The sequence below is a fragment of the Hyperolius riggenbachi genome, chromosome 8 (assembly GCF_040937935.1).
Source record: "Hyperolius riggenbachi isolate aHypRig1 chromosome 8, aHypRig1.pri, whole genome shotgun sequence".
Lineage (NCBI taxonomy): Eukaryota > Metazoa > Chordata > Amphibia > Anura > Hyperoliidae > Hyperolius > Hyperolius riggenbachi.
Genome location: NC_090653.1, coordinates 23376716 through 23403438, shown reverse-complemented (window position 1 = coordinate 23403438; position 26723 = coordinate 23376716). Strand labels below are relative to the sequence as shown.

Genomic DNA, 26723 nt, shown 5'->3' with positions numbered 1-26723 from the left:
AAAGTTTAGATTGTTTACACAGCAAATCTAGCTGAAAACAGCTTCAACAGTATGTGATTACTTCTTCCTGTGATACAATGAGAGCAGCAATGTTCTGTTTGTCATCATTACACACCGGCGAGCTGCTCTGCATCTCCAGCCCTCAGCCTGTGAAAACTTCACTCCCCTCCGCCTCTGAAAACCCTGGCTAGTAACACCTTTCTTCCTCCTGCCCAGACTGCGCTCCCATAAGCCCTTGCTACAGTGCCAAGGCACTCTGGAGAAGCTGTTGGCGAGGCTTGTTTAGTTTATAGGGAATAAGAGTATTAAAACAACAACAAAAAATATTTGGCTTGAGGAATGCCCTATAAACTATATGAAAGGAACACAATTACGTAATCAGTAAACGTTTATCTCGGATCCACTTTAAAAGGAAACATTCATATCCCTCTCAGTTTAGGTTCTCTTTAATAATAATTTTTAAAGGTGTATGCTCTGGGGATTTCACCGCCTAATCCGTGTCCTGAAACAAGCATGCAGCCAGCAAAGTCTAAGTTCATTCCAGTGTGCTTGTTCAATGCGGTGAAACCAGGAGGAAGGTAATAGCCCTGGAGCTTGCACTTTTCAAAGGAACCTGAGGTGAGAGACCTATGGAAGCTGACATATTTATTCCCTTTTAAACAATACCAGTTGCCTGACAGCCCTGCTGATTTTTCTTGTCAGTTAGGGTTTAAATTACACACCCGAAACAAGCATGCAGCTAATCCAACCAGACTTCATAGTTACATTGTTATTTTGGTTGAAAAAAGTCATACGTCCATCGAGTTCAGTCAGAGCACCTGATATGCTGCATGCTTGTTCAGGGTCTCTGGCTAAAAGCATTAGAGACACCTGATCAGCAGGACAGCCAGGCAATGTGCATCGTTTCAAATGAAATAAATGTGTCAGCCTTCATATCCCTCTCCAGTGTTCTCCCCAGTATTTTTTTCCAGCCGGGTGGCATGAAAAAGTAGCCGGGTGGGTCGTAATGAGAGAATGCAGGGCTGGCGCTTCTGTGCACAACTCTGCTTATAGCATAGGAGGAGGTGAGCTGATGACAGCCGGGTGCTTATCAAAACTAGCCGGGTGGAGTACCCGGCTAGAAGAGCCTGAGGAGAACACTGCTCTCACTTCAGGTTTATTTTAAAGCAGCAGGGACAGCAATACTATCCCGAGGAAAAAAAAACGTACATAAATACTTGTTCTACTTACATAACACTTGTTTTGTACTGTCCACATTTTGATTTTAGTGAATTTTATATAGTAAATAAAGAGAAAACTGTTAGAGGCATTTTCCATCTTTACTGCCTCTGACTGAAGCCAATCCTGATGTTCTTTTTTTTCTCCTGCCTGAAATTGCTCTGTCATATCTAGCTTGCTTTGTAAATACATGTGAGCACAGCATAGATCGTATTTCAGCAGCTTCTGCATAGGGGGGATGTGTATTTCCCTTCTCAGTCTCAGCCTGTTGCACTGAACTGCCCTCAGCCAATCGGTGAGGATCAGGAATGTGGGAGGGGATATAACAGCTTCCCTCTCCTCAGCAATGTATCCAAATAGAGCCAGGCTGACTGAGATAAGATTAATTACAGCAGACACATTTATGATTACGGTATATTAGAATGCTTGCAATGCAGGGTCAGGATGTCGACTACATAATAAACACAGAGCAGAGGGTAAATGGAATTTGATTTTAGGGCTGACAATCCCGCTTTAAGGTGGCCATACATGAGACAACCAAATCAAATTGTATTCAGAAAAAAAAACATTTTTTTATTTAAAGGGAACCTGAAGTGAGAGGGAGATGGAGGTTGCCATATCTACGTCTGTTAAACAGTACTAGTTTCCTGGCAGATCTGCTGATCTATTTGGCTGCAGTAGTGGCTGCATCAAACTCCAGAAACAAGCATGCAGCTAATCTTGTCAGATCTGACAATAATGTCAGAAACCTCTGATCTGCTGCATGCTTGTTCAGGGGCTGTGGCTAAATGTATTAGAGGCAGAGGATCAGCAGGGCTGCCAGGCAACTGGTATTGCTTAAAATTAAATAAATATGGCAGCCTTCATATACCTTTCGCTGCAGTTGTCCTTTTAAATGGGAGTTGATTTTGTAAATTTGATAAAATGCTGGATTGGGCATGGTGGAAAATGCTGTTCATTGATCATTATTTTTATTTATTTATTTTTACCAAAAATACATTGAAAGGAATGAAAAAATCTGGCCACATTTGGGCACCTTTAGATTTGGGACATGCTGGCAATGAGGATGATCAGTAAGATGCAAATAATGCAGAGTTGAAGCTAATTGTATGAAGATTTATTCAGCATCTCGCATTTGATGGGTCTATTTCCATAAATTTTGCATCAACTCAGAATTCTCGCATCTCGCTGACCACCCCAGATGATAGGAAGGCCTCCTGGGTTTACCGCAGTTTGTCTTCTGGAATCTGCCGTTCGCTGTCCTTGTGTTATATATTCTATACATCTGTCGTTCTGCTCCTTATCCCGCCAATCCCAGAAAACCTCTTCAACTTGAAGTTTGCAGCTAAAGAGCTCCATCGAAACGCCAAGAAATGCGAAAAAGAGGAGAAGATTGAGAAAGCCAAAATCAAGAAGGTGAGAGATCCCTGGAAAATCTGTGCCACACTCCATTGCAGATCTTGTGTAAATCTGTCTGTGTGCTTTTTCTTAGATAAAGTCTATGCTCTCCTTTCTTAAAGAAGACTTCAGGGAAAGTTGAAAGTAATCAGATTTACTTACCTGGGGCTTCCTCCAGCCCCTGGAAGGCTGTGTGTCCCTCGCCGCAGCTCCGCTCCAAGCCTGTGTCCCGGGGTCCCCTGCGTAGGTACCGCTTGCGACCGGGCTTACGTAGCCGGGAGCCTTTCTGTGCATAAGTATTGCTCCTATGCAGAATGCTCCCATCCACGGGAGCGTGATTGCGAGTGGTGTGGCCAGGCATATGTACGGGAGACCTGCTCGTAGCGATGTTGCGGTGAGGGACACACAGACTTCCAGAGGCTGGAGGAAGCCGCTGGAAACTGAATCTGATCCCTTTTTTTTTTTACTTTTCCTGATATTCCCTTAAAGAAAGGAGCGCATATACTTTGTCACATAAATAATTTGTACTGCACCTGTAATGAGTGCAGACAAACACCACTTCCTGCTCCTTTGACTGCCTCTGCTATAGGCTGCAGTTTCCTTGCCGAGGTCAGTCTGTGCTCCGCCCACTTGCAGTCTGAGCAGCTGGATGATGCTATTCAGGCAGCAGCAGCCACATCCACAGAGTCTAAAACTCACCTGCTATGGTCCTCTACTTCTGGTCATGTGATCTTTAGCCTCTGCTTCTGGTCATGTGATCTGTAGCCTCTGCTTCTGGTCATGTGATCTGTACCCTCTGCTTCTGGTCATGTGATCTTTAGCCTCTGCTTCTGGTCATGTGATCCTGCTTCTGCCCATGCGATCTGTAGTGTCTGCTTCTGGTCCAGTGATCTGTAGCCTCTGCTTCTGGTCATGTTATCTGTAGTGTGTGCTTCTGGTCATGTGATCTGTAGCCTCTGCTCCTGGTCATGTGATTCTGCTTCTGGTCCAGTGATCTGTAGCGTCTGCTTCTGGTCCAGTGATCTGTAGCCTCTGCTTCTGGTCCAGTGATCTGTAGCCTCTGCTTCTGGTCCAGTGATCTGTAGCCTCTGCTTCTGGTCATGTGATCTGTAGCCTCTGCTTCTGGTCATGTGATCTGTAGCCTCTGCTTCTGGTCATGTGATCTGTAGCCTCTGCTTCTGGTCATGTGATCTGTGGCCTCTGCTTCTGGCCATGTGGTCTGGGGCCTCTGCTTCTGGCCATGTGGTCTGGGGCCTCTGCTTCTGGCCATGTGGTCTGGGGCCTCTGCTTCTGGCCATGTGGTCTGGGGCCTCTGCTTCTGGCCATGTGGTCTGGGGCCTCTGCTTCTGGCCATGTGGTCTGGGGCCTCTGCTTCTGGCCATGTGGTCTGGGGCCTCTGCTTCTGGCCATGTGGTCTGGGGCCTCTGCTTCTGGCCATGTGGTCTGGGGCCTCTGCTTCTGGCCATGTGTTCTGGGGCCTCTGCTTCTGGCCATGTGGTCTGGGGCCTCTGCTTCTGGCCATGTGGTCTGGGGCCTCTGCTTCTGGCCATGTGTTCTGGAGCCTCTGCTTCGGGCCATGTGGTCTGGGGCCTCTGCTTCTGGCCATGTGTTCTGGGGCCTCTGCTTCTGGCCATGTGGTCTGGGGCCTCTGCTTCTGGCCATGTGTTCTGGGGCCTCTGCTTCTGGCCATGTGGTCTGGGGCCTCTGCTTCTGGCCATGTGATTTGCAGCCTCTGCTTCTGATCATGTGATTTGCAGCCTCTGCTTCTGATCATGTGATTTGCAGCCTCTGCTTCTGATCATGTGATTTGCAGCCTCTGCTTCTGATCATGTGATTTGCGGCCTCTGCTTCTGATCATGTGATTTGCAGCCTCTCTGAGTGTTGCTGGGATGACTATCTAGTCTCCTGGGGAATATATGCACTGTGCTCTAATATTCTTTATTGCTTCTGACTCTTCCTCCCGTCTCTTCCTCCCCACAGGCCATCCAGAAGGGGAACATGGAGATCGCCCGGATACACGCCGAGAACGCCATCCGACAGAAGAACCAGGAGATAAATTTCTTGAGGATGAGCGCCAGGGTGGACGCAGTGGCAGCCAGAGTCCAGACGGCGGTCACTATGGGAAAGGTAGGCAGCCATAGTCCAGATGGTGATCACTATAGGCAAGCTAGGCAGCGGGAGTCCAGACAGTGATCACTATGGTTAAGGTAGGCAGCCAGAGTCCAGACAGTGGTCACTGTGGGCAAGGTAGGCAGCCAGAGTACAGACGGCAGTCACTATGGGCAAGGTAGGCAGCCAGAGTCCAGACGGCAGTCACTATGGGCAAGGTAGGCAGCCAGAGTCCAGACGGCAGTCACTATGGGCAAGATAGGCAGCCAGAGTCCAGACGGCGATTACTATGGGCAAGGTAAGAAAAAGACACCGAGAGCCCAATATGGTGTAGTATGCTCAGGACAATAGTGGATAATGTAATGTGAGAAGGTTATACTCACAAACAAGGGTTACCGCTGAGGCAACCACTGTGAATGCAGGTGAGGAGATTAGACCTGTCCTCACTCAGGGTTAAGAAGTCGCTCTCTGTAGATAGAAGAAAGGTAGGGGTGGGTCCCCCTTCCACCAAGGGTGGACACTATAATGACTTTGATGAACAGAGGCGCCAGCAGAATAAAAACAACAATTAAAAGTTTTAAAATATGCTGGGGAGGCAGTGGTGGACTTACCTCCGAAATCAGACTAGACTACTTGTCTGACATAAATAAACACTTTATTAGTACCCCAATAGATGCAACGCGTTTCGCAGGACCAAGCCCGCTTCATCAGGCAATAAAATAGGGGACAAAACAGTAGCTCTCAGGTAGCACATATAGCGCCTCTGGGGATTTTCAGCCATTTATGTGGATGGGCACCTCCCCTTCCCCTCCAGTGGCAACCCCTAGTAGATAAGCACCACCCCTCTCCAGCTTCGAGAAGCTAAGCACCTCCCCTCTTCAGCTTCCAGTAGCTAAGCACCTCTTCTCTCCAGCTTCCAGTAGCTATGCACCTCCCTTCTCCAGCTTCCAGTAGCTAAGCACCTCCCTTCTCCAGCTTCCAGTAGCTAAGCACCTCCCTTCTCCATCTTCCAGTAGCTAAGCACTTCCCCTCTCCAGCTTCCAGTAGTTAAGCACCCCCCCTCTCCAGCTTCCAGTAGCTAAGCACCCACCTCTCCAGTTTCCAGTAGCTAAGCACCTCCCCTGTCCAGCTTCCAGTGGCTAAGCACCTACCCTCTCCAGCTTTCAGTTGCTAAGCCCCCCCCCTCTCCAGCTTCCAGTAGCTAAGCACCGCCCCTCTCCAGCTTCCAGTAGCTAAGCACCGCCCCTCTTCAGCTTCCAGTAGCTAAGCACCGCCCCTCTTCAGCTTCCAGTAGCTAAGCACCCCCCCCTCTCCAGCTTCCAGTAGCTAAGCACCCCCCCCCCTCTCCAGCTTCCAGTAGCTAAGCACCCCCCCTCTCCAGCTTCCAGTAACTAAGCACCCCCCCCTCTCCAGCTTCCAGTAGCTAAGCACCCCACCTCTCCAGCTTCCAGTAGCTAAGCACCCCCCCTCTCCAGCTTCCAGTAGCTAAGCACCTCCCCTCTCCAGCTTCCAGTAGCTAAGCACCCCCTCTCCAGCTTCCAGTAGCTAAGCACCCCCCCCTCTCCAGCTTCCAGTAGCTAAGCACCTCCCCTCTCCAGCTTCCAGTAGCTAAGCACCCCCCCTCTCCAGCTTCCAGTAGCTAAGCACCCCCCCTCCATCTTCCAGTAGCTAAGCACCTCCCCTCTCCAGCTTCCAGTAGCTAAGCACCTCCCCTCTCCAGCTTCCAGTAGCTAAGCACCACCCCTCTCCAACTTCCAGTAGCTAAGCACCCCCCCTCTCCAGCTTCCAGTAGCTAAGCACCCCCCCTCCATCTTCCAGTAGCTAAGCACCTCCCCTCTCCAGCTTCCAGTAGCTAAGCACCTCCCCTCTCCAGCTTCCAGTAGCTAAGCACCACCCCTCTCCAACTTCCAGTAGCTAAGCACCCCCCCTCCAGCTTCCAGTAGCTAAGCACCCCACCTCTCCAGCTTCCAGTAGCTAAGCACCCCCTCCCCCTCTCATCCCCAGTGCCTGAGTACTGCCTCCCAGTTCAGCTTCTGCCTAAATGCCTCCAGTCACAGTCGCCAAGCCTCCACCTCTCCAGTGGACGGTGCACTTTCCTGTGATTTATAGCTGGTAGGTAAGGGGCGGTCTTTTGTATTCACGTTTTTGCTTTGTCTTTATTTCAGGTCACAAAGTCGATGGCAGGAGTGGTGAAGTCTATGGACTCCACACTGAAGAGTATGAATCTGGAGAAGGTGAGGCGTGTGATGTGCATTTACCTAATGTCACTGTCTGTTCTCCATTCTGCTCAGTGATTGGTGCGTGTGCAGGAAGTGTCACTGTCTGTTCTCCATTCTGCTTAGTGATTGGTGTGTGTGCAGGAAGTGTCACTGTCTGTTCTCCATTCTGCTCAGTGATTGGTGCTTGTGCAGGAAGTGTCACTGCCTGTTCTCTATTCTGCTCAATGATTGGTGTGTGTGCAGGAAGTGTCACTGCCTGTTCTCCATTCTGCTCAGTGATTGGTGTGTGCGCAGGAAGTGTCACTGTCTGTTCTCCATTCTGCTCAGTGATTGGTGTGTGTGCAGGAAGTGTCACTGTCTGTTCTCCATTCTGCTCAGTGATTGGTGCGTGTGCAGGAAGTGTCACTGTCTGTTCTCCATTCTGCTCAGTGATTGGTGTGTGCGCAGGAAGTGTCACTGTCTGTTCTCCATTCTGCTCAGTGATTGGTGTGTGCGCAGGAAGTGTCACTGTATGTTCTCCATTCTGCTCAGTGATTGGTGTTTGTGCAGGAAGTGTCACTGTCTGTTCTCCATTCTGCTCAGTGATTGCTGTGTGTGCAGGAAGTGTCACTGTATGTTCTCCATTCTGCTCAGTGATTGGTGTGTGCGCAGGAAGTGTCACTGTCTGTTCTCCATTCTGCTCAGTGATTTGGTGTGTGTGCAGGAAGTGTCACTGTCTTTTCTCCATTCTGCTCAGTGATTGGTGCGTGCGCAGGAAGTGTCACTGCCTGTTCTCCCTTTTGCACAGTGATTGGTGCATGTGCAGGAAGTGTCACTGTCTTTTCTCCATTCTGCTCAGTGATTGGTGTGTGTGCAGGAAGTGTCACTGCCTGTTCTCCATTCTGCTCAGTGTTTGGTGTGTGCGCAGGAAGTGTCACTGTCTGTTCTCCATTCTGCTCAGTGTTTGGTGTGTGCGCAGGAAGTGTCACTGTCCTCCATTCTGCTCAGTGGTTGGTGCGTGCGCAGGAAATGTCACTGTCTTTTCTCCATTCTGCTCTGTGATTGGTGAGTGTGCAGGAATTGTCACTGTCTGTTCTCCATTCTGCTCAGTGATTGGTGCGTGCGCAGGAAGTGTCACTGCCTGTTCTCCATTCTGCTCAGTGTTTGGTGTGTGCGCAGGAAGTGTCACTGTCTGTTCTCCATTCTGCTCAGTGATTGGTGTGTGCGCAGGAAGTATCACTGTCTGTTCTCCATTCTGCTCAGTGTTTGGTGTGTGCGCAGGAAGTGTCACTGTCTGTTCTCCATTCTGCTCAGTGTTTGGTGTGTGCGCAGGAAGTGTCACTGTCTGTTCTCCATTCTGCTCAGTGGTTGGTGCGTGCGCAGGAAATGTCACTGTCTGTTCTCCATTCTGCTCAGTGTGTGCAGGAAGTGTCACTGCCTGTTCTCCATTCTGCTCAGTGATTTGTGTGTGTGCAGGAAGTGTCACTGCCTGTTCTCCATTCTGCTCAGTGATTGGTGTGTGCAGGAAGTGTCACTGTCTTTTCTCCATTCTGCTCAGTGATTGGTGTGTGTGCAGGAAGTGTCACTGCCTGTTCTCCATTCTGCTCAGTGATTGGTGTGTGCGCAGGAAGTGTCACTGTCTGTTCTCCATTCTGCTCAGTGATTTGTGTGTGTGCAGGAAGTGTCACTGCCTGTTCTCCATTCTGCTCAGTGTTTGGTGTATGTGCAGGAAGTGTCACTGTCCTCCATTCTGCTCAGTGTGTGGTGTGTGCGCAGGAAGTGTCACTGTCTGTTCTCCATTCTGCTCAGTGTTTGGTGTGTGCGCAGGAAGTGTCACTGTCTGTTCGCCATTCTGCTCAGTGATTTGTGTGTGTGCAGGAAGTGTCACTGCCTGTTCTCCATTCTGCTCAGTGATTTGTGTGTGTGCAGGAAGTGTCACTGCCTGTTCTCCATTCTGCTCAGTGATTGGTGTGTGCAGGAAGTGTCACTGTCTTTTCTCCATTCTGCTCAGTGATTGGTGTGTGTGTGTGTGCAGGAAGTGTCACTGCCTGTTCTCCATTCTGCTCAGTGATTGGTGTGTGCGCAGGAAGTGTCACTGTCTGTTCTCCATTCTGCTCAGTGATTTGTGTGTGTGCAGGAAGTGTCACTGCCTGTTCTCCATTCTGCTCAGTGTTTGGTGTGTGCGCAAGAAGTGTCACTGCCTGTTCTCCATTCTGCTCAGTGTTTGGTGTGTGCGCAGGAAGTGTCACTGTCTGTTCTCCATTCTGCTCAGTGATTGGTGCGTGCGCAGGAAGTGTCACTTTCTGTTCTCCATTCTGCTCAGTGATTGGTGCGTGTGCAGGAAGTGTCACTGTCTGTTCTCCATTCTGCTCAGTGATTTGTGTGTGTGCAGGAAGTGTCACTGCCTGTTCTCCATTCTGCTCAGTGTTTGGTGTGTGCGCAGGAAGTGTCACTGTCTGTTCTCCATTCTGCTCAGTGATTGGTGTGTGTGCAGGAAGTGTCACTGCCTGTTCTTCTTTCCAGATCTCAGCCTTAATGGACAAATTTGAGCACCAGTTTGAGACCCTCGATGTTCAGACCCAACAGATGGAGGATACCATGAGCAACACAACCACATTAACAACCCCACAGGTAAGTCACTAGCAGCACTACCTACCCAACGTTTAGCGACAACACAAACTCGAGACATGTAATTTGGGTGCCGCTTGGTGCGCTCCATGTGGGTGGGCACCGCCAAAGGTCGTAATGTGAATTGCGGCTATAGCGGTGCTCACTGTGTAATTTGGGCTTTGGCAATTGTGGTAGCCAAAATTGCGGTATAAAAGGCGTAATTCGCAGCAATATCCTGAATTACATCTTCCCTACACAAATAGATTATCAGTAGGGGGGTGGTTTTGAAAATAGTCAATATATTTGCAAGAAGAGGATGAGCCGTCTTTCTGCTGCATCATGCGCCCAAATTTACTGGAACCGGTTTTGTGTGTGCACACGAACTATACTACTGATCAGTGACTAGCTTCACTGACTACCCTACCGGTAAGTAACTAGCATTACTAACTGCTCCACAGATCAGCAACACTGACTGTCCCACAGATCAGTGACTAGCATTACTAACTACTCCACAGATCAGTGACTAGCATTACTAACTGCTCCACAGATTAGCAACACTCTGTCCCACAGATCAGTGACTAGCAATACTACCCCACAGATTACTAACTTGTACACAAGTACAACACAATTACTTGTACACATGTAAGCGACTAGCAACACTAAAGTGGTTAGTAATGCTTACTTCTTAGAGTTCCTTGCTAAGTGCCACAAAGTACTGCAATGGTTGGCTAGCAGCATTAACCAGCTCAGGGGTGGTAAGTGATAGATGATGAACACTTGAGAAAAGGGGTTATAGTGATAACCACCAGTGTAGCCGGAGCAGAGCCCGGAGGTGCTGTGTATACATTGCGGTGGCTGGCTACTGTACTGGTTAAGGGCTCTGCCTCTGAAACAGGCGACCCGGGTTTGAATCTCGGCTCTGCCTGTTTAGTAAGCCAGCACCTATTCTGTAGAAGACCTTGGGCTACACTCCCTAAAGGGGCCCATACACTTACACGATTTCCCGCCGATATACAGCAGATTTGATCACGGTGATCGAATCTGCTGTGAAATTGTTGCGCAAAACGCTGACCAAATGATCGCTTTCCGTCCGAAATCAATCGTTCCCATCGATCTGTCCGAGTGGAAGATTTTGCTCGGTCGCCGGCGGTTCGGGAGTCTGTCGATAGCGGCGTTTGAATGTACAACGACCGACGCAAGCAGCAATACATTACCTGTTCCGCCGGCGCGTGTACCCGCTGTCCCTTCTCCACGCAGGGCTCCGGCTGGCTTCACTTACTTCCTGTCCCGACAGGAAGTTTAAACAGTAGAGCGCCCTTTACTGTTTAAACTTCCCCCGACAGGAAGTAAAGTGAAGCTGGAGCCCAGAGCAGAGAAGAGACAGCGGAGACCGGGGGACTCGCGCCGGCCGGATCAGTTCATGTATGCGGGGGGGGGGTGGGGGGGGGGGGATTTGCACGGCTGCTTCACAGATTGTGAATCGGTTTCATAGTAAAACCGATTCAAAATCTGTTTGCAGTGTAGGCAGCCAACCCTGTTTGATCAGATTCGATCACAGAGGGATCTATCTGCTGGTCGATCTGGTGGCAATCGACCAGTGTATGGCTGCCTTAACACTGCTATTGCTTATAGAGCGCTCCCTAGTGGCTGCAGCTCTGGCGCTTTGAGTCCACCAGGAGAAAAGCATGTGTTTGTTCTGTGTTTGTTTGTTTATGCCGGTAATGTGGATAATCTGTGTTCTGATCAGATCACCGGTCAGTGAAATATCTGCTCATATCTCTCATTTCAGGGCCAGGTGGATAATCTGCTACAGGAAATGGCAGATGAAGCCGGGTGAGTCATTTCTTCTATCCAAGAAACAGATACGCCCGACTGTGTTCCCCAAAAATATGGGGGTCCCCACTTCCTGCATGCCCTTCACTGGAAATATGGGGGTCCCACTTTCTCTGTTCCCTGACAATATGGGGGTCCCACTTCCTCTGTTCCCTTCACTGGAAATATGGAAGTCCCCACTTCCTGCATTCCCTTCCCTGGAAATATGGGAGTCCCCACTTCCTCTGTTCCCTTCCCTGGAAATATGGGGGTCCCCACTTCCGGAATTCCCTTCCCTGGAAATATGGGGGTCCCCACTTCCTGCATTCCATTCCTGGAAATATGGGGGTCCCCACTTCCTGCATTCCCTTCCCTGGAAATATGGGGGTCCCATTTCCTGCATTCCCTTCCCTGGAAATATGGGGGTCCCCACTTCCTGCATTCCCTTCCCTGGAAATATGGGGGTCCCCCACTTCCTGCATTCCATTCCCTGGAAATATGGGGGTCCCCACTTCCTGCATTCCCTTCCCTGGAAATATGGGGGTCCCCACTTCCTGCATTCCCTTCCCTGGAAATATGGGGGTCCCCACTTCCTGCATTCCATTCCCTGGAAATATGGGGGTCCCCACTTCCTGCATTCCCTTCCCTGGAAATATGGGGTCCCCACTTCCTGCATTCCATTCCCTGGAAATATGGGGGTCCCCACTTCCTGCATTCCCTTCCCTGGAAATATGGGGGTCCCCACTTCCTGCATTCCATTCCCTGGAGATATGGGGGTCCCACTTTCTCTGTTCCCTGACAATATGGGGGTCCCCTTAGCTCTGCTCCAATACCCAGTAATATTGGGGTGTCCATCTATTCTCTGAAAGGTAGGGGGGGGGTCTCTCTTCCTCTACTCCATCCCCTGATAATATGGGGTGCCCTTCCACCACCCTCCAAATATACGCCCTTCCCCCTCTCTATTGATTGGCAATCTGAAATCTCTTATTGGAAGCATATATGGCAGGGATTAGACAATGCTATGTTCTGAATGCTTGGGGTGGGGGGGGATCACAATGGCAGGCATGTTCCGCGAAGGAAAAGCCCTCTTTGTACAATTACAATGTAACTTTTATTGAGTCTGCATTAAAATAAGGCCAATGTCTAGAACTGTAACTCACAAGTGAAAATCGCACACTGTGGATCAGTATAAATTTGGGGGTCGCCAGTTCAGTGATCTAACCCCCAAGATGGACTCACGATCAGTATATGGCCAACGATGCACCTCTATGTGCTCAGTCCAGGAGTCCAGTGGCTTCTACAGACTGTATAGCCAGATAGGACCCTTGGTCTGGTCTCTTGCCAGGGTTTGGCCTGTGCTCGGCCCTCCTGCTGACCTCTTCTGCCACTTTCTGTCCTCCTGTGTAGATTAACATTTCAGGTTTGCGTTCCCGTGACTGGTGTATGTAGGAAGCTCTCCTCTCTTCAGTGGAAGTCGGCGTTTGAAGTGAGACTTGCTGGTTTTCCCTGCAGGCAGCACTCGGATGAACTTCACAGCCTACCCAGCACATGTTCATTCATTCTTCTAACCCACTCCCCCCTCCCTTCCGGAGGGCTCTGATCTGGCCGTAATCATTCTGTCCATGTCCTCCAGCCTCTGATGTCTGCAGAGCTCTGTGCATTAATAACATCTCTCCTCTTCTTGTCTGCAGGCTGGACCTGAATATGGAGCTGCCCCAGGGACAGACGGGCTCTGTGGGAACCAGCGTAGCCTCTACAGAACAGGTCAGACCTCCTGATATTTCCAGTACCATTCCTCTGCTCTGCTCATACAGTATACTCTCATTATAGAAAACTCCAAGGGACCAGAAAGTGTTTTACTATATCAGAAGTGCTAAGTGTTGATTGCCTTACTATATCAGAAGTATACTATATCTGAAATTGTCCTAGAAATGGCCCAGCATGCCCTGGTACATTCCCTGCTGAAAAGGAGCAGCTCTGTCCTTCCATTGGAGGTACAGTACAAGCACTTGTCCTAGAAATGGCCCAGCATGCCCTAGTACATTCTCTGCTGCACAGGAGCAGCTCTGTCCTCCCATTGGAGGTACAGTACAAGCACTTGTCCTAGAAATGGCCCAGCATGCCCTGGTGCATTCTCTGCTGCACAGAACCAGCTCTGTCCTCCCATTGGAGGTACAGTACAAGCACTTGTCCTAGAAATGGCCCAACATGCCCTGGTACATTCTCTGCTGCACAGGACCAGCTCTGTCCTCCCATTGGAGGTACAGTACAAGCACTTGTCCTAGAAATGGCCCAGCATGCCCTGGTGCATTCCCTGCTGAAAAGGAGCAGCTCTGTCCTCCCATTGGAGGTACAGTACAAGCACTTGTCCTAAAAATGGCCCAGCATGCCCTGGTACATTCCCTGCTGAAAAGGAGCAGCTCTGCCCTCCCATTGGAGGTACAGTACAAGCACTTATCCTAGAGATGGCCCAGCATGCCCTTGTACATTCTCTGCTGCACAGGAGCAGCTCTCTCCTCCCATTGGAGGTGCAGTACAAGCACTTGTCCTAGAAATGGCCCAGCATGCCCAGGTACATTCTCTGCTGCACAGGAGCAGCTCTGTCCTCCCATTGGAGGTACAGTACAAGCACTTGTCCTAGAAATGTCCCAGCATGCCCTGGTGCATTCTCTGCTGCACAGGAGCAGCTCTGTCCTCCCATTGGAGGTACAGTACAAGCACTTGTCCTAGAAATGGCCCAGCATGCCCTGGTGCATTCTCTGCTGCACAGGAGCAGCTCTGTCCTTCCATTGGAGGTACAGTACAAGCACTTGTCCTAGAAATGGCCCAGCATGCCCTGGTACATTCTCTGCTGCTCAGGAGCAGCTCTGTCCTCCCATTGGAGGTACAGTACAAGCACTTGTCCTAGAAATGGCCCAGCATGCCCTGGTGCATTCTCTGCTGCACAGGAGCAGCTCTGTCCTCCCATTGGAGGTACAGTACAAGCACTTGTCCTAGAAATGGCCCAGCATGCCCTGGTGCATTCTCTGCTGCACAGAACCAGCTCTGTCCTCCCATTGGAGGTACAGTACAAGCACTTGTCCTAGAAATGGCCCAACATGCCCTGGTACATTCTCTGCTGCACAGGAGCAGCTCTGTCCTTCCATTGGAGGTACAGTACAAGCACTTGTCCTAGAAATGGCCCAGCATGCCCTGGTGCATTCTCTGCTGCACAGGAGCAGCTCTGTCCTTCCATTGGAGGTACAGTACAAGCACTTGTCCTAGAAATGGCCCAGCATGCCCTGGTGCATTCTCTGCTGCACAGAACCAGCTCTGTCCTCCCATTGGAGGTACAGTACAAGCACTTGTCCTAGAAATGGCCCAGCATGCCCTGGTACATTCTCTGCTGCACAGGACCAGCTCTGTCCTCCCATTGGAGGTACAGTACAAGCACTTGTCCTAGAAATATCCCAGCATGCCCTGGTACATTCCCTGCTGAAAAGGAGCAGCTCTGCCCTCCCATTGGAGGTACAGTACAAGCACTTGTCCTAGAAATGGCCCAGCATGCCCTGGTGCATTCTCTGCTGCACAGGGGCAGCTCTGTCCTCCCATTGGAGGTACAGTACAAGCACTTGTCCTAGAAATATCCCAGCATGCCCTGGTGCATTCTCTGCTGCACAGGGGCAGCTCTGTCCTCCCATTGGAGGTACAGTACAAGCACTTGTCCTAGAAATATCCCAGCATGCCCTTGTACATTCTCTGCTGCAAAGGAGCAGCTCTGCCCTCCCATTGGAGGTACAGTACAAGCACTTGTCCTAGAAATGGCCCAGCATGCCCTGGTACATTCCCTGCTGAAAAGGAGCAGCTCTGCCCTCCCATTGGAGGTACAGTACAAGCACTTGTCCTAGAAATATCCCAGCATGCCCTTGTACATTCTCTGCTGCAAAGGAGCAGCTCTGCCCTCCCATTGGAGGTACAGTACAAGCACTTGTCCTAGAAATGGCCCAGCATGCCCTGGTACATTCTCTGCTGCACAGGAGCAGCTCTGTCCTCCCATTGGAGGTACAGTACAAGCACTTGTCCTAGAAATATCCCAGCATGCCCTTGTACATTCTCTGCTGAAAAGGAGCAGCTCTGCCCTCCCATTGGAGGTACAGTAGAAGCACTTGCACATTTGGTGGACTCACATTTGTAATGTGAGTGGCTCCGATACCTCTGCAGGCGGGACTTAGCACTCTCCGCTCCACTCTCCTTCGTTTTGCAGCGAGTAGGCTGCTCTGATCTGCACTACAAGTGAAAGTAGCCTGTACTGCGCTCCACATGTTACCATTGTTAAAGTGGATCCGAGGTGAACTTTTACACATTGCATAATTGTGTTCCTTTCCTATTGTTTATAAGTCATTCCTCAAGCCAAATACTTTTTTATTTTTGTTTTAATACTCTAATTCCCTATAAACTAAAAAAGCTACGCCCACAGGGTTTCAGAGAGCCTTGGCAGTAGCAAGGGCTCATGTGAGCTCAGTCTGGGAAGGAGGAGGGGGAGGTGTTACTAGCCAGAAATTGCAGAGGGGAGGAGGGAGGAGGAGGGTTGGATTAGGCTGATGGCTCAAGATACAGATAAGCCTGCCTCTGTGTAATGTTTACAAACAACATAGCTGCTGTCATTGTATCACAGGAAGAAATAATCATATTCTATTGAAGCTGTTTGCAGCTAGATTTGCTGTGTGAACTATCTAAACTTTAGATAAGATATATTGACAAGTTACTTGTTATAGTTAGTTTTTCATCTCGGATCCGCTTTAATAAGGTAAGAGATCCCCCGGAACTGCATGCAATCCCATGGGAGCACTGTGACTATTTTAATGGAGATTGACCAGGACCTGGACAGGTAGTTTACTATACCCAAATGTTTACTATAGCAAAGTTTATTATAATGAGATTATATTGTATCTTACAGTAGCCATGGGGTGGGGAGGGTCAATAAGATGCAAATGTTATGCTAATATATGCAGCTGGCAATGGATCAGTGAAATGCATCAGCTGATCCACTTTCTAAACCATGGAAACATGCATAATATTTGTATCAACACTGAATTATTAGCCTCTCATAGACCTTCCCTTTAGGTGCGTACACACATTCAAGTTTATTGAATGTGTGGCCCTCATACTATATGGGAGTCAAAATTGGATGTGTGTATGCACCCTAAAGGACTAGAGGTGGCGCCACACAGCCACGTGCCTAGAGGTGGCGCTGCGCTCCTAGAGGTGGCATTGCTGCAGATGCCAGGCAAAACACATTTGTCCTGTGAGATTTTGTGCTTTATATGATGTGATGAGCGTGTTTACAGTCATCAGCCTGAGTCCGGCTCTAACGCTCTGCTTTATATTACAGGACGAGCTGTCACAGCGTTTGGCGCGTCTCCGGGATCAGGTGTAGGCGGAGCCTCCTCCCACAAGTGCATTACCTGCGTGTTACTGTATATATATGGTACATACTGGATGTGTCTCTGTACGTTTCTGTCTATAAATAATACACACAAGACGCTTCTCCCTCATTACCGACGACGCCTCCTGCACAGAGACTGTAGGGGGCGCTGTTAGTCTGGCTGATTCTCAGCGGTAATAACACACAAAGCTTCCTTCTCCCGCTCAGTTAAGGCCTGCATCATTCACTGACTGAGGGGTGCGCGGACTATGGCGCTGCCTGCTACGAGGACCTGATCTTTTCCCGAGACCGGCGGCCTGCTGTGACCTCCTGCTGCTGTGATTCTGCAGTTCTGTTCAGATGGAAGTCTCCTGACACCACCGCTCAGAGCGGAACCATTTCTCCGAAGATCAGAGGAAGGAGTTTTTGGAGCACGGTTCACTTCCCCTGACTCTGATAAAGAATTCCGGAAACCTCTCGCGATAAAGCGTCGCTCTGTGACTGACATGATTGGACGGCTTTCGGCTCCTCCTCTTTGCCTATAACTTTGCCGTGTATAATATACATTTGTATTTAAGGATTTGGACTTTTGCTGAGATTAAACGTTTAGCGCCTCTTTCCCGTGTCTCCTGATCTGTATGTTGTATAATAGCGTCCGCCGTACACTCCGCTGTCCCCCCTCTGTCTCCGTCTCCAGCCTGCTTTTAATGATGTACGTTTTTGTTTTCTGGGATCTGTGTGGTGGGTGCAGCGCCCTGTCTGTCCTCTGAGGGGCGCTGCTGTTCTCTGAGATCTTTCTGTATTTGTAAAGCAGAAAATATATATTTGGTATTGGAGCTGTGCTGTCTTGGTTTTTTGGTATGAGTTGCAGTATGGATGAGTAATGATAATAGTGTGTTTACTAGATAGTGGAGGTGTGGTTAGCGCTCTCGTCTTGCAGTGATGGGTCCCCAGTGCAAAATTCAAGCCAGGGCATTATCTGCATGGAGTTTGTATGTGCTACCCGTGTCTTTGTGGGTTTCCTCCCACATCCCCAACAAAAACATACAAATAAGTTAAATGGCTTCCCCCAAATTGGCTATAGTCTACGATACATACACTACACGATGCATACATAGACATATGACTGTGGTAGGATTAGATTGTGACCTGATCTGAGGGACAGTCAGTGACATGACTATGTACTCTGTACAGCGCTGCGTAATATGTCAGTGCTATATAAATAAAAAATAATAATAGGATAGGACATTTATTTTATTTAAGTGCTTATGTAGCGCTGACATATTACGCAACCCTGTACAGAGCATATTGTCTTATCACTAACTGTCCCTCAGAGGGGCTCACAATCTAATCCCTGCCATAGTCATAAGTCTATGTATGTATCGTGTAGTGTATGTATCGTAGACTATAGCCAATTTGGGGGAAGCCATTTAACTTATTTGTATGTTTTATGGTAGGATTAGATTGTGAGCTCCTCCGATGACCGACATGACTTCGTAATGTGCTGCAGAAGATACCATTGCTATATAAATGCATAATAATAATATGGTAGGACATTAGACTATGACTATGGTAGGATTAGATGGTGAGCTCCTCTGAGGGCAGTCAGTGACATGACTCTGTACTCTGTAATGTGCTGCAGAAGATGTCAGTGCTATATAAATACATAATAATAATATGGTAGGACATTAGACTATGACTATGGTAGGATTAGAGTGTGAGCTCCTCTGAGGACAGTCAGTGACATGACTATGTACTCTGTAATGTGCTGCAGGAGATGTCAGTGCTATATAAATACATAATAATAATATGGTAGGACATTAGACTATGACTATGGTAGGATTATATTGTGAGCGCCTCTGAGCACAGTCAGTGACATGACTATGTACTCTGTAATGTGCTCACTCTCACTCACTCATATAGAGATTCCCTGAAAACGAATTTTACACAGCCTCCCTGCCCGCTGTACACTATTTTGACAGTTGGATGACTGTCATTCACCAAGTGTTGTTGAAAATAAACAAAACCCTGACAATCCCCCATGAGGAGATAGGCTAGTCCAAAAACTGTCTGTTCTGTCAGATTTCTATAACTTACTGTAAGTGACAGCATCATGGGAGAAAATTAATTTACGGCTCATTTTACTCAGGAAGAAACGGACTTCTTTTTTGCAGAGGGTGCGCGGTGCTGGGACCGCGAGCAGAGGGTGCGCGGTGCTGGGACCGCGAGCAGAGGGTGCGCGGTGCTGGGACCGCGAGCAGAGGGTGCCTCGGTGCTGGGACCGCGAGCAGAGGGTGCGCGGTGCTGGGACCGCGAGCAGAGGGTGCGCGGTGCTGGGACCGCGAGCAGAGGGTGCGCGGTGCTGGGACCGCGAGCAGAGGGTGCGCGGCGCTGGGACCGCGAGCAGAGGGTGCGCGGCGCTGGGACCGCGAGCAGAGGGTGCGCGGCGCTGGGACCGCGAGCAGAGGGTGCGCGGCGCTGGGACCGCGAGCAGAGGGTGCGCGGCGCTGGGACCGCTAGCAGAGGGTGCGCGGCGCATGGACCGCGAGCAGAGGGTGCGCGGCGCATGGACCGCGAGCAGAGGGTGCGCGGCGCATGGACCGCGAGCACAGGGTGCGCGGCGCTGGGACCGCGAGCAGAGGGTGGGCGGTGCTGGGACCGCTAGCAGAGGGTGGGCGGTGCTGGGATCGCGCAAGCGCAGTAGTCCCCAACTGTCTCAGAGATGACCGTTATGGAGGGGATCGGGAGGGCGGTGATAGAGCAGACGGACAACAGGGGCTAGAGAAAACCTCAGGTAAGTATGAATCCTTGTGCTAGCTTTGTCTCTTGTACACTAACCTATCAGCAGCCCCATCCATGTTGTATCGCTGTAGACAACTCATGGCAGGGCAGCGGAGGCCGGCAATACCCGGGCTGCCTATTGCAGCCTTTGCAGAGTGTTGCAGTAGGGTGCAGTTTCCATCACCCCTGGATGCAAGACACTTTTCTATTACCCCTCTTCCACCACTGGGTGGAGCTGCAACACTGACACCATCCTCAGGGTCCTGATCACGTCATATGATGTGATGGAAACCCAGAAGAGGATGTCATTGCACCTTCTCCGGAGGAAAAGGGAAGCTGATCCAGCGTCCAGACAGGGAAATCGAAGTGCTCCTTGCGCCCGCCCTGCATCATAACCTGCTGGGGGGGGGCGGGGGGTGGAGGAGACATGAAAACAATGAGGCGCCACAGCACACACTGGAAATATAAACCCATCAACCTCCAAAAGGTTAATAACTAAAAGAAAAAAATCTATAATCTTACTTTTTAGGTCCAGTGTGCATGGGGTAGTGATTTCAAGTCACTTAAAGTGCAACTGAAGATAATATTAAAACACAGTTTCACTTTCCTGGAGCTTCTGCAAGCCCCCAGCAGCCGTCCTGTCCAGTCAGCCTGAGGACACACTGATGAAAAAGGTCTGTGTACACCCGGACAAAGTGCATTAAATCTAATGTTGCCGTAATGGCTGAATTGAGGTAAGAGGATCATCTACAGGGCTCAATACTTAATAAAGGCCACTACTAGGCCGAAATGTTGGACACGTTACTGCTATGATGGATTGAATCGGCTATGTAGGCATACGGCCAAGTGGGGACCCAGTCACCTTTTTTGTTAGCTGGACTAAGACCAAACCGTGTCTAGGCCAAGGTTGTTGTTGTTTTTTGTTTTTTTTTTATCTCCAGGCAGACGAATCCTGCAAAACAGCAAAAGACCTAGGGAGTATGAGGGTAAGAACCAAGATAAGGGGAGGGGGGGGGGGAGGAGGGTGTAGATGGAGCCAAATTGATTAAGAGGAAAGGGAGAGAGATGTACAGATGTCTTTTTACATCCAAATCAACTGTGAATGTCTCCAGTCCGAGTGCTGTGTGACAAAGCCCCCGGTGACAGATCCAACTCACCTTGCAAAACAACCTGGTTCTCCATATACCGATAATGCATATTTATTTTTAGTTTAATATTGAAATTAGCTTTCCATTACAATTAGCAACCAGCTATGAATTCCCAACAAGCTGGATCACTGACCGGAATAAAAGCAAGAGTTGTAAAACTAGAGGATCCTACTGTCCAGAAGAGACTGCAGTATGGTTTCTACTCATCCAGTTCACCGTCACAGTTCCCTCCTTAGCAGTGGCGGCTCCAGAAATTTTTTTTTAGGGGGTGCTATGCAGGTGCTGGACCAATTTCCGGGGGAGCTGACGACCTGGGGCGCGCTAAGCTCGCCGCGGCAAAAAATGGGTGTGGCTACAACCTGCGGCGCGCGAAGCCTCGGCGAAAAATGGGCGTGGTCATGACCGGATGAGGGCGGGGCTAACTGTAATTTAAAGTGAACCCAGGGTGAGAGTGATATGGTGGCTGCCATATTTATTTCCTTTTAAACAATTCTAGTTGCCTGGCAGCCCTGCTGATCTATTTAGCTGTAGTAGTGAACTGAATTACACCAGAAACAAGCCATGCAGCTAATCTTGACAGTTCTGACAATATTGTTAGAAACCCCTGACCTGCTGCATGCTTGTTCAGGGTCTATGGTTGAAAGAATTAGAGGCAGAGGACCAACACGGCAGCCAGGCAACTGGTATTGCTTAAAAGGAGATAAATATGGCAGCCTCAATATTATTCTCACCTCGGGTTCCCTTTAAAAGTGCAACGCAAAGATAGAGGGCCCAAGTTTTGGTGACCCTTTCCCCAGAAAATTCACATAATTGTGCAGGTTTTCTCAAGAAAATACACGTAATGTGAGCAGATTTGAACAAAAAACACGTCCAATGACCCCAATATGCACAATCGTTATCAGATATGACCCCAATATGCACAATCGTTATCAGATATGACCCCAATATGTACAATCCTCAGCAAATCTGACCCCAATATGTACAATCCTCAGCAGATCTGACCACAATATGCACAATGCTCAGCAGTTCTGACCACAATCAGCAGCACCACCTGAAAAAGAAAAACCATTTACGCACCTAGTCAGAAGACCTCCTGTTCTGACGACCTCCTCTCCCGACCTCCTTGTGGCGCGCAGCTCCCACGATCCTCTTCCTTCACGTGACTTCCTGCCTGCAGCCTGCATTACCCGGCGAGCAGGGCTACGGGAAAATGGCCGCCCGAAGCCATGCACTGCAGACTCCAAGTCTGCAGAGCAGGGCTTCGGGCGGCCATCTTACCGTAGCCCTGCTCTGCTGCTTCGGGCTGCCGCTGTGAACTGACACGGCGTCTCTTAGACGCCTGAAGTCAGTTCACGCCAGGGGGTGCTTGAGCACCCCCCTGGCGCCGCCACTGCGCCTTAGGCCTTTTCCACGGACTGTTGATAGGCAGTGAAATGCCTCTCAAACTCTCACAACTGCTCACTGCTGCATGACAACTGCTCACTGCTGCCCGGTAACTGCTTGCTGAGCACACAGTTGAACAGTCCGTGGAAAAGAGGCCTTATGCTGGGAATACACGGTTTGTTATTGAGGCAGATTGATGGTTAGACAGAATTTCCGATATGTCCCATCTCCCGTTCGATTGTTTTGCCGCACGATTCCTGATATGAAGTGAATGGTAAAAGATAAGAAAAACGAGCGGAAGATAAGAGAATTGAACGGCAAAAGCGATCAAGCGTCAGAAACGAACAATATGGCCAGCATTAGAATTCGTGCGTCCTCTAGCTGCGCCAGTCAGCACACAGGCATGATGCTCTAGAACCTGAGGTTCCAGATGAGGCAATTCTGGGTAACTCCAGCTTACATGTAGATAGACGGTACGCTTCTTAGAATTGGGCCAATCCAAATAGGCAGGACGTTTGCTTGAGGGTGGGAGCACAGTAGGCAGAATCGCTAGCGTTGCAGAAAATGCATACCTTTGCCGATAATGAAAGCCTGTGGGCCGCATAAAAATACATATAAGGCATTGTTCGCATCAGGGAGGTTTCTGTGCGCTTTTCACAGCGCACTGCCCTGTGTGTTCTACAAGGTATTGATTTTCCCATGTAATTAAAGAGACACTGAAGCGAAAAAAAATATGATATAATGAATTGGTTGTGTACTATGAATAATTACTAGAAGATTAGCAGCAAAGAAAATATTCTCATATTTTTATTTTCAGGTATACAGTGTTTTTTCTAACATTGCATCATTCTATAATATGTGCAGATTACACAACACTCAGCATTCAAAATGAGTCTTTCAGAGCAGTCTGTGAAGTAATGAACTCTCCTCTAGCAGAGGAAACGTAAGCAGTTCAATTACAGTTGAGATAATAAAAGTCAGATAACAGCCCTCTCCACCACTTAGTCGGAGAGCTTAATGGCTTGTTTGCATAGAGATAACAACTGGAGTTTCTCAACTCTTCCTGTACTGGAAACCATTACACTGATGTATCTGATATTAATGGTTTATTTCTTAGCTGTGCTACACATACAAATCATAATATAATTTTTTTTTCGCTTCAGTGTCTCTTTAAATGTGCCTGGCTCACATCTATGCGCTGCGCTGAGCTGCGCTGAGCTGCGTTACAAAAACATAGTGTTACATGCATTTCTGTGCACTGAGCTGTAAAGCGCACATTCATGCAAGTGAATGAGTGTGTTTTTTTAGCGCATAGAAGCGCATACGTTTTTTTTGCCCCTAATTGGAAAAAAAAATACATTTACATATAAAAACAAAGCTTTATTGACAACTGCTACAATATGAAAAACGTACTTTCAAGAAACGCAACGCACAGAAACGTGCACAAGCGCATGCATTTTTTCCCACGTGCTTTCACACGTTTCTCAGTACAGCAGGTGTGAACGAGGCCTAAATCTGCGTTTCACAAGGTGCATTTTCTACAACTTGTTGCATATTTCTTGAAAATGCCTGTAAAATGTGCCTAATGTGTTTCAATGGAGATGCAGAGGATTTGCGGTTTACTGTGTTTTTGATCAAATAGATATACTGATTTTACTACATTGATAAAGGGAAAATATTGACATAATGCAAAAGCATACAAAAATGCACCAAAAATAAAAAGAAACGCAAAATGTAAAAAATTCCAAGGTTTTCTGCCCTGCCTAGTCAGCTCCCAGCCTGGTAGGTTCAACTCCAAAATGCAAATATTGAACTTTTGAAATGTTCAACTTAAAACGATTAGAATCTTATTGAGCACTGAAAAGGCTTGGTGTTTCTTTAACAGTTTCACAGCATCAGAACTTTGTTTCTCTTATACAAGCCTCATTTCTAGCTGCGCAGAAGAAAACTGCCCGGGCATTTTTCCCCTTATGCTGTGCAAAGCATGATGGGATTTCTGATGATGATGTTCTCGTTCTGCTGTTTTGGTGCAATTTTTTTTTACATTTTGAATTTGACATTTGAAGCCTAGCGTGTGCAGCTGGGAGGGGTGATCAGGACACAGGACAGTTGGAACTGTGTGTCCTGCTCCCTGTCACCTCCTTTCAACCAAAAACATGGCTGCCCCCATGACAAATATGGCAGCCCTCATGAATCACAAACATTTGCCTGTTCTTTTAAAACGGTGGGTAAGAGATTATATTACCTATCTATTCTAATTAACATAACTAATGTAACTTATTGACAGTATGTTTGTTTAGGCTGAAGTTCCCCTTTAACTATCAGAGCGTTTAAAAATAGCAACCCAGTCCAAGTTTCCTGAATCACATATACTCTCCAGAGTATGTTCTCTACTCCTTGGTGAATCATAATCCATTATTATGTCTGTATTTATTTACACATCTCCTCCCTGATCCTCTATTCTATTGCACCTTTTTGTTGTGTGCAAATAATTGCACCTTTTTGTTGTGTGCAAATACAGGCAGCAGCACCACCTGCTGGAGGAGGACGCACATTACAGCCACAGTATTCGGCTACTACAGATAGTTATCGGAAATAATGTGTGATAATTCAGGTTGGAGTGAGCTCTGAGATGTCTCCCAGTGCATCACTGCAGAATATATGCAAATTAACCATTGTTACCCTTAGAAGCTAAACACACCTCCAGAACCGCTGGAATGCAATGATGTGTCAGCTTGTTAATTGTACAGAGACACAATAATCCAACATGCATACAGACTGTTTCAGACTGGTTGGTCTTCATCAGTGCATGGCATGGATTAATGTGGCTCTATGGAGTTGGACTTGAAACACCGAGAGGTACAGATAGTAATAAGATTCTGTTTTACTCCAACTTGCATTCATTTTTTAAACTACCCAAGGTGGTATAAAAAAAAAAAAAGTCTACCTAAGAAGAGGTAAGCCTCTTGTTCTTGCAAAGGCTGCCCACATCCTCCTGGCCCCCAATGTCGCTAGGTACGGAAGTTTACATAAGGGAGGAAACAGTGTAGAGAGGTTGAAAACTACCATATTTTTTGCCTTAAAGGGAAGGTTCAAGCAAAAAAAAAAAAATGAGTTTTACTTACCTGGGGCTTCTACCAGCCCCATGTAGCCATCCTGTGCCCTTGTAGTCACTCACTGCTGCTCCAGTTCCCCGCTGGCAGCTCTCTGACCTCGGAGGTCAGGGCCACATTGCATACATTTTTACGCATTCCAGCTAGTGCAGGAACAAAAATGTACGCGTTGCACCACTAACGCGTAAAAATGTATGTGTTAATGTTCCTGCACTAGCGGGAATGTGTAAAAATGTACGCAATTCGGCCCTGACCTCCGAGGTCAGAAAGCTCCCAGCGGGGGACTGGAGCAGCAGTGAGTGACTACGAGGGCACAGGATGGCTGCATGGGGCTGGTAGAAGCCCCAGGTAAGTGAAACTCATTTTTTTTTTGCTTGGACCTTCCCTTTAAAAAGCGGAATATAACCCTGCATTTCAACTTTGCTCTAAAACATTATTTACAGCATATTATATGCAACCAGCATTTTTTCTTTACTAGACCAGCATTGGAAGGGTTACACACAGAGCTTTAAAGTTCCGTGGAGAGAAATGCTGCCGCAGCCGAAGTTTAGATAGATACATTTAAGTAAACACAATGTAACAAGTGAGGAACGTGACTCACTCTCTCTGTGTCCGGGAGCTCCTGCACACTCTGTGTGTCACGTTCCACACGGGCAGTTGAACTGCGTGCTCAGCAAGCAGTTACCAGGCTGTAGTGAGCAGCTACCAGGCAGCAGTGAGCAGTTGAGTGTTTGAGAGGCATTTTACTGCCTATCAACTGCCTCTGGAATAGAGGCCTCAAGGACCTGTGATAAATTTCAGATTGTAAAGGCTCATACACACATCAGACCATAGTCTTTGGAAAATGAAAGATCACAGACCAATTTTAGACCCTTCCATGTAGTATGAGAGCCATACTCTACACAGTCTATTCTATGGAGCTGAACTCCCCATCAGACAGAAATCTTTGCAATATGCTGCGCACACAGATGCTGTACACATGCAACAGATCAGTATCTGCAAAGGATCTGTTCCTGCCAAAAATCCATTCCTGCAAAATGCATTCATAGTCTATGATATCTGCAGATCCTAATTTAGGCCTGGTGCACACCAAAACCCGCTAGCAGATCCGCAAAATGCTAGCAGATTTTGAAACGCTTTTTATTTTTCTGTAGCGTTTCAGCTAGCGTTTTGCGGTTTTCTGTAGCGGTTTTGGTGTAGTAGATTTCAGATATTGTTACAGTAAAGCTGTTACTGAACAGCTTCTGTAACAAAAACGCCGGCAAAACCGCTCTGAACAGGCGTTTTTCAGAGCGGTTTGCGTTTTTCCTATACTTAACATTGAGGCAGAAACGCATCCGCAATCCAAAAAATGCCTCACCCCGGGAGTATGCGTTTCTGCAAAACTCCTCCCGCTCTGGTGTGCACCAGCCCATTGAGATACATTGACCAAGCGTATCCGCAGCCGCAAGCGGCTGCAGAAACGCTGAAAAAGCCGCTCGATGTGCACTAGCCCATACACCTTGTTTAACAGACATTCATCTGCAGATCAGATCCACCAGGATGGATT

The 26723-nt window shown here is 48.4% G+C and overlaps 1 protein-coding gene across 1 annotated transcript in view; it reads left to right on the top strand.

Moving 5' to 3' along the window:
* CHMP1B (charged multivesicular body protein 1B) overlaps window positions 1-17585 on the top strand; it is a 36899-nt gene extending 19314 nt beyond the window's left edge. Inside the window, exons 2-8 of the mRNA XM_068250060.1 lie at window positions 2537-2634; window positions 4597-4743; window positions 6891-6959; window positions 9447-9554; window positions 11323-11366; window positions 13037-13109; window positions 16717-17585. Of these exons, the coding sequence (XP_068106161.1) occupies window positions 2537-2634; window positions 4597-4743; window positions 6891-6959; window positions 9447-9554; window positions 11323-11366; window positions 13037-13109; window positions 16717-16761 (584 nt within the window). The 3' untranslated portion in view covers window positions 16762-17585. The remainder of the gene's footprint in view (window positions 1-2536; window positions 2635-4596; window positions 4744-6890; window positions 6960-9446; window positions 9555-11322; window positions 11367-13036; window positions 13110-16716) is intronic.
* Window positions 17586-26723: the final 9138 nt, after the last annotated feature.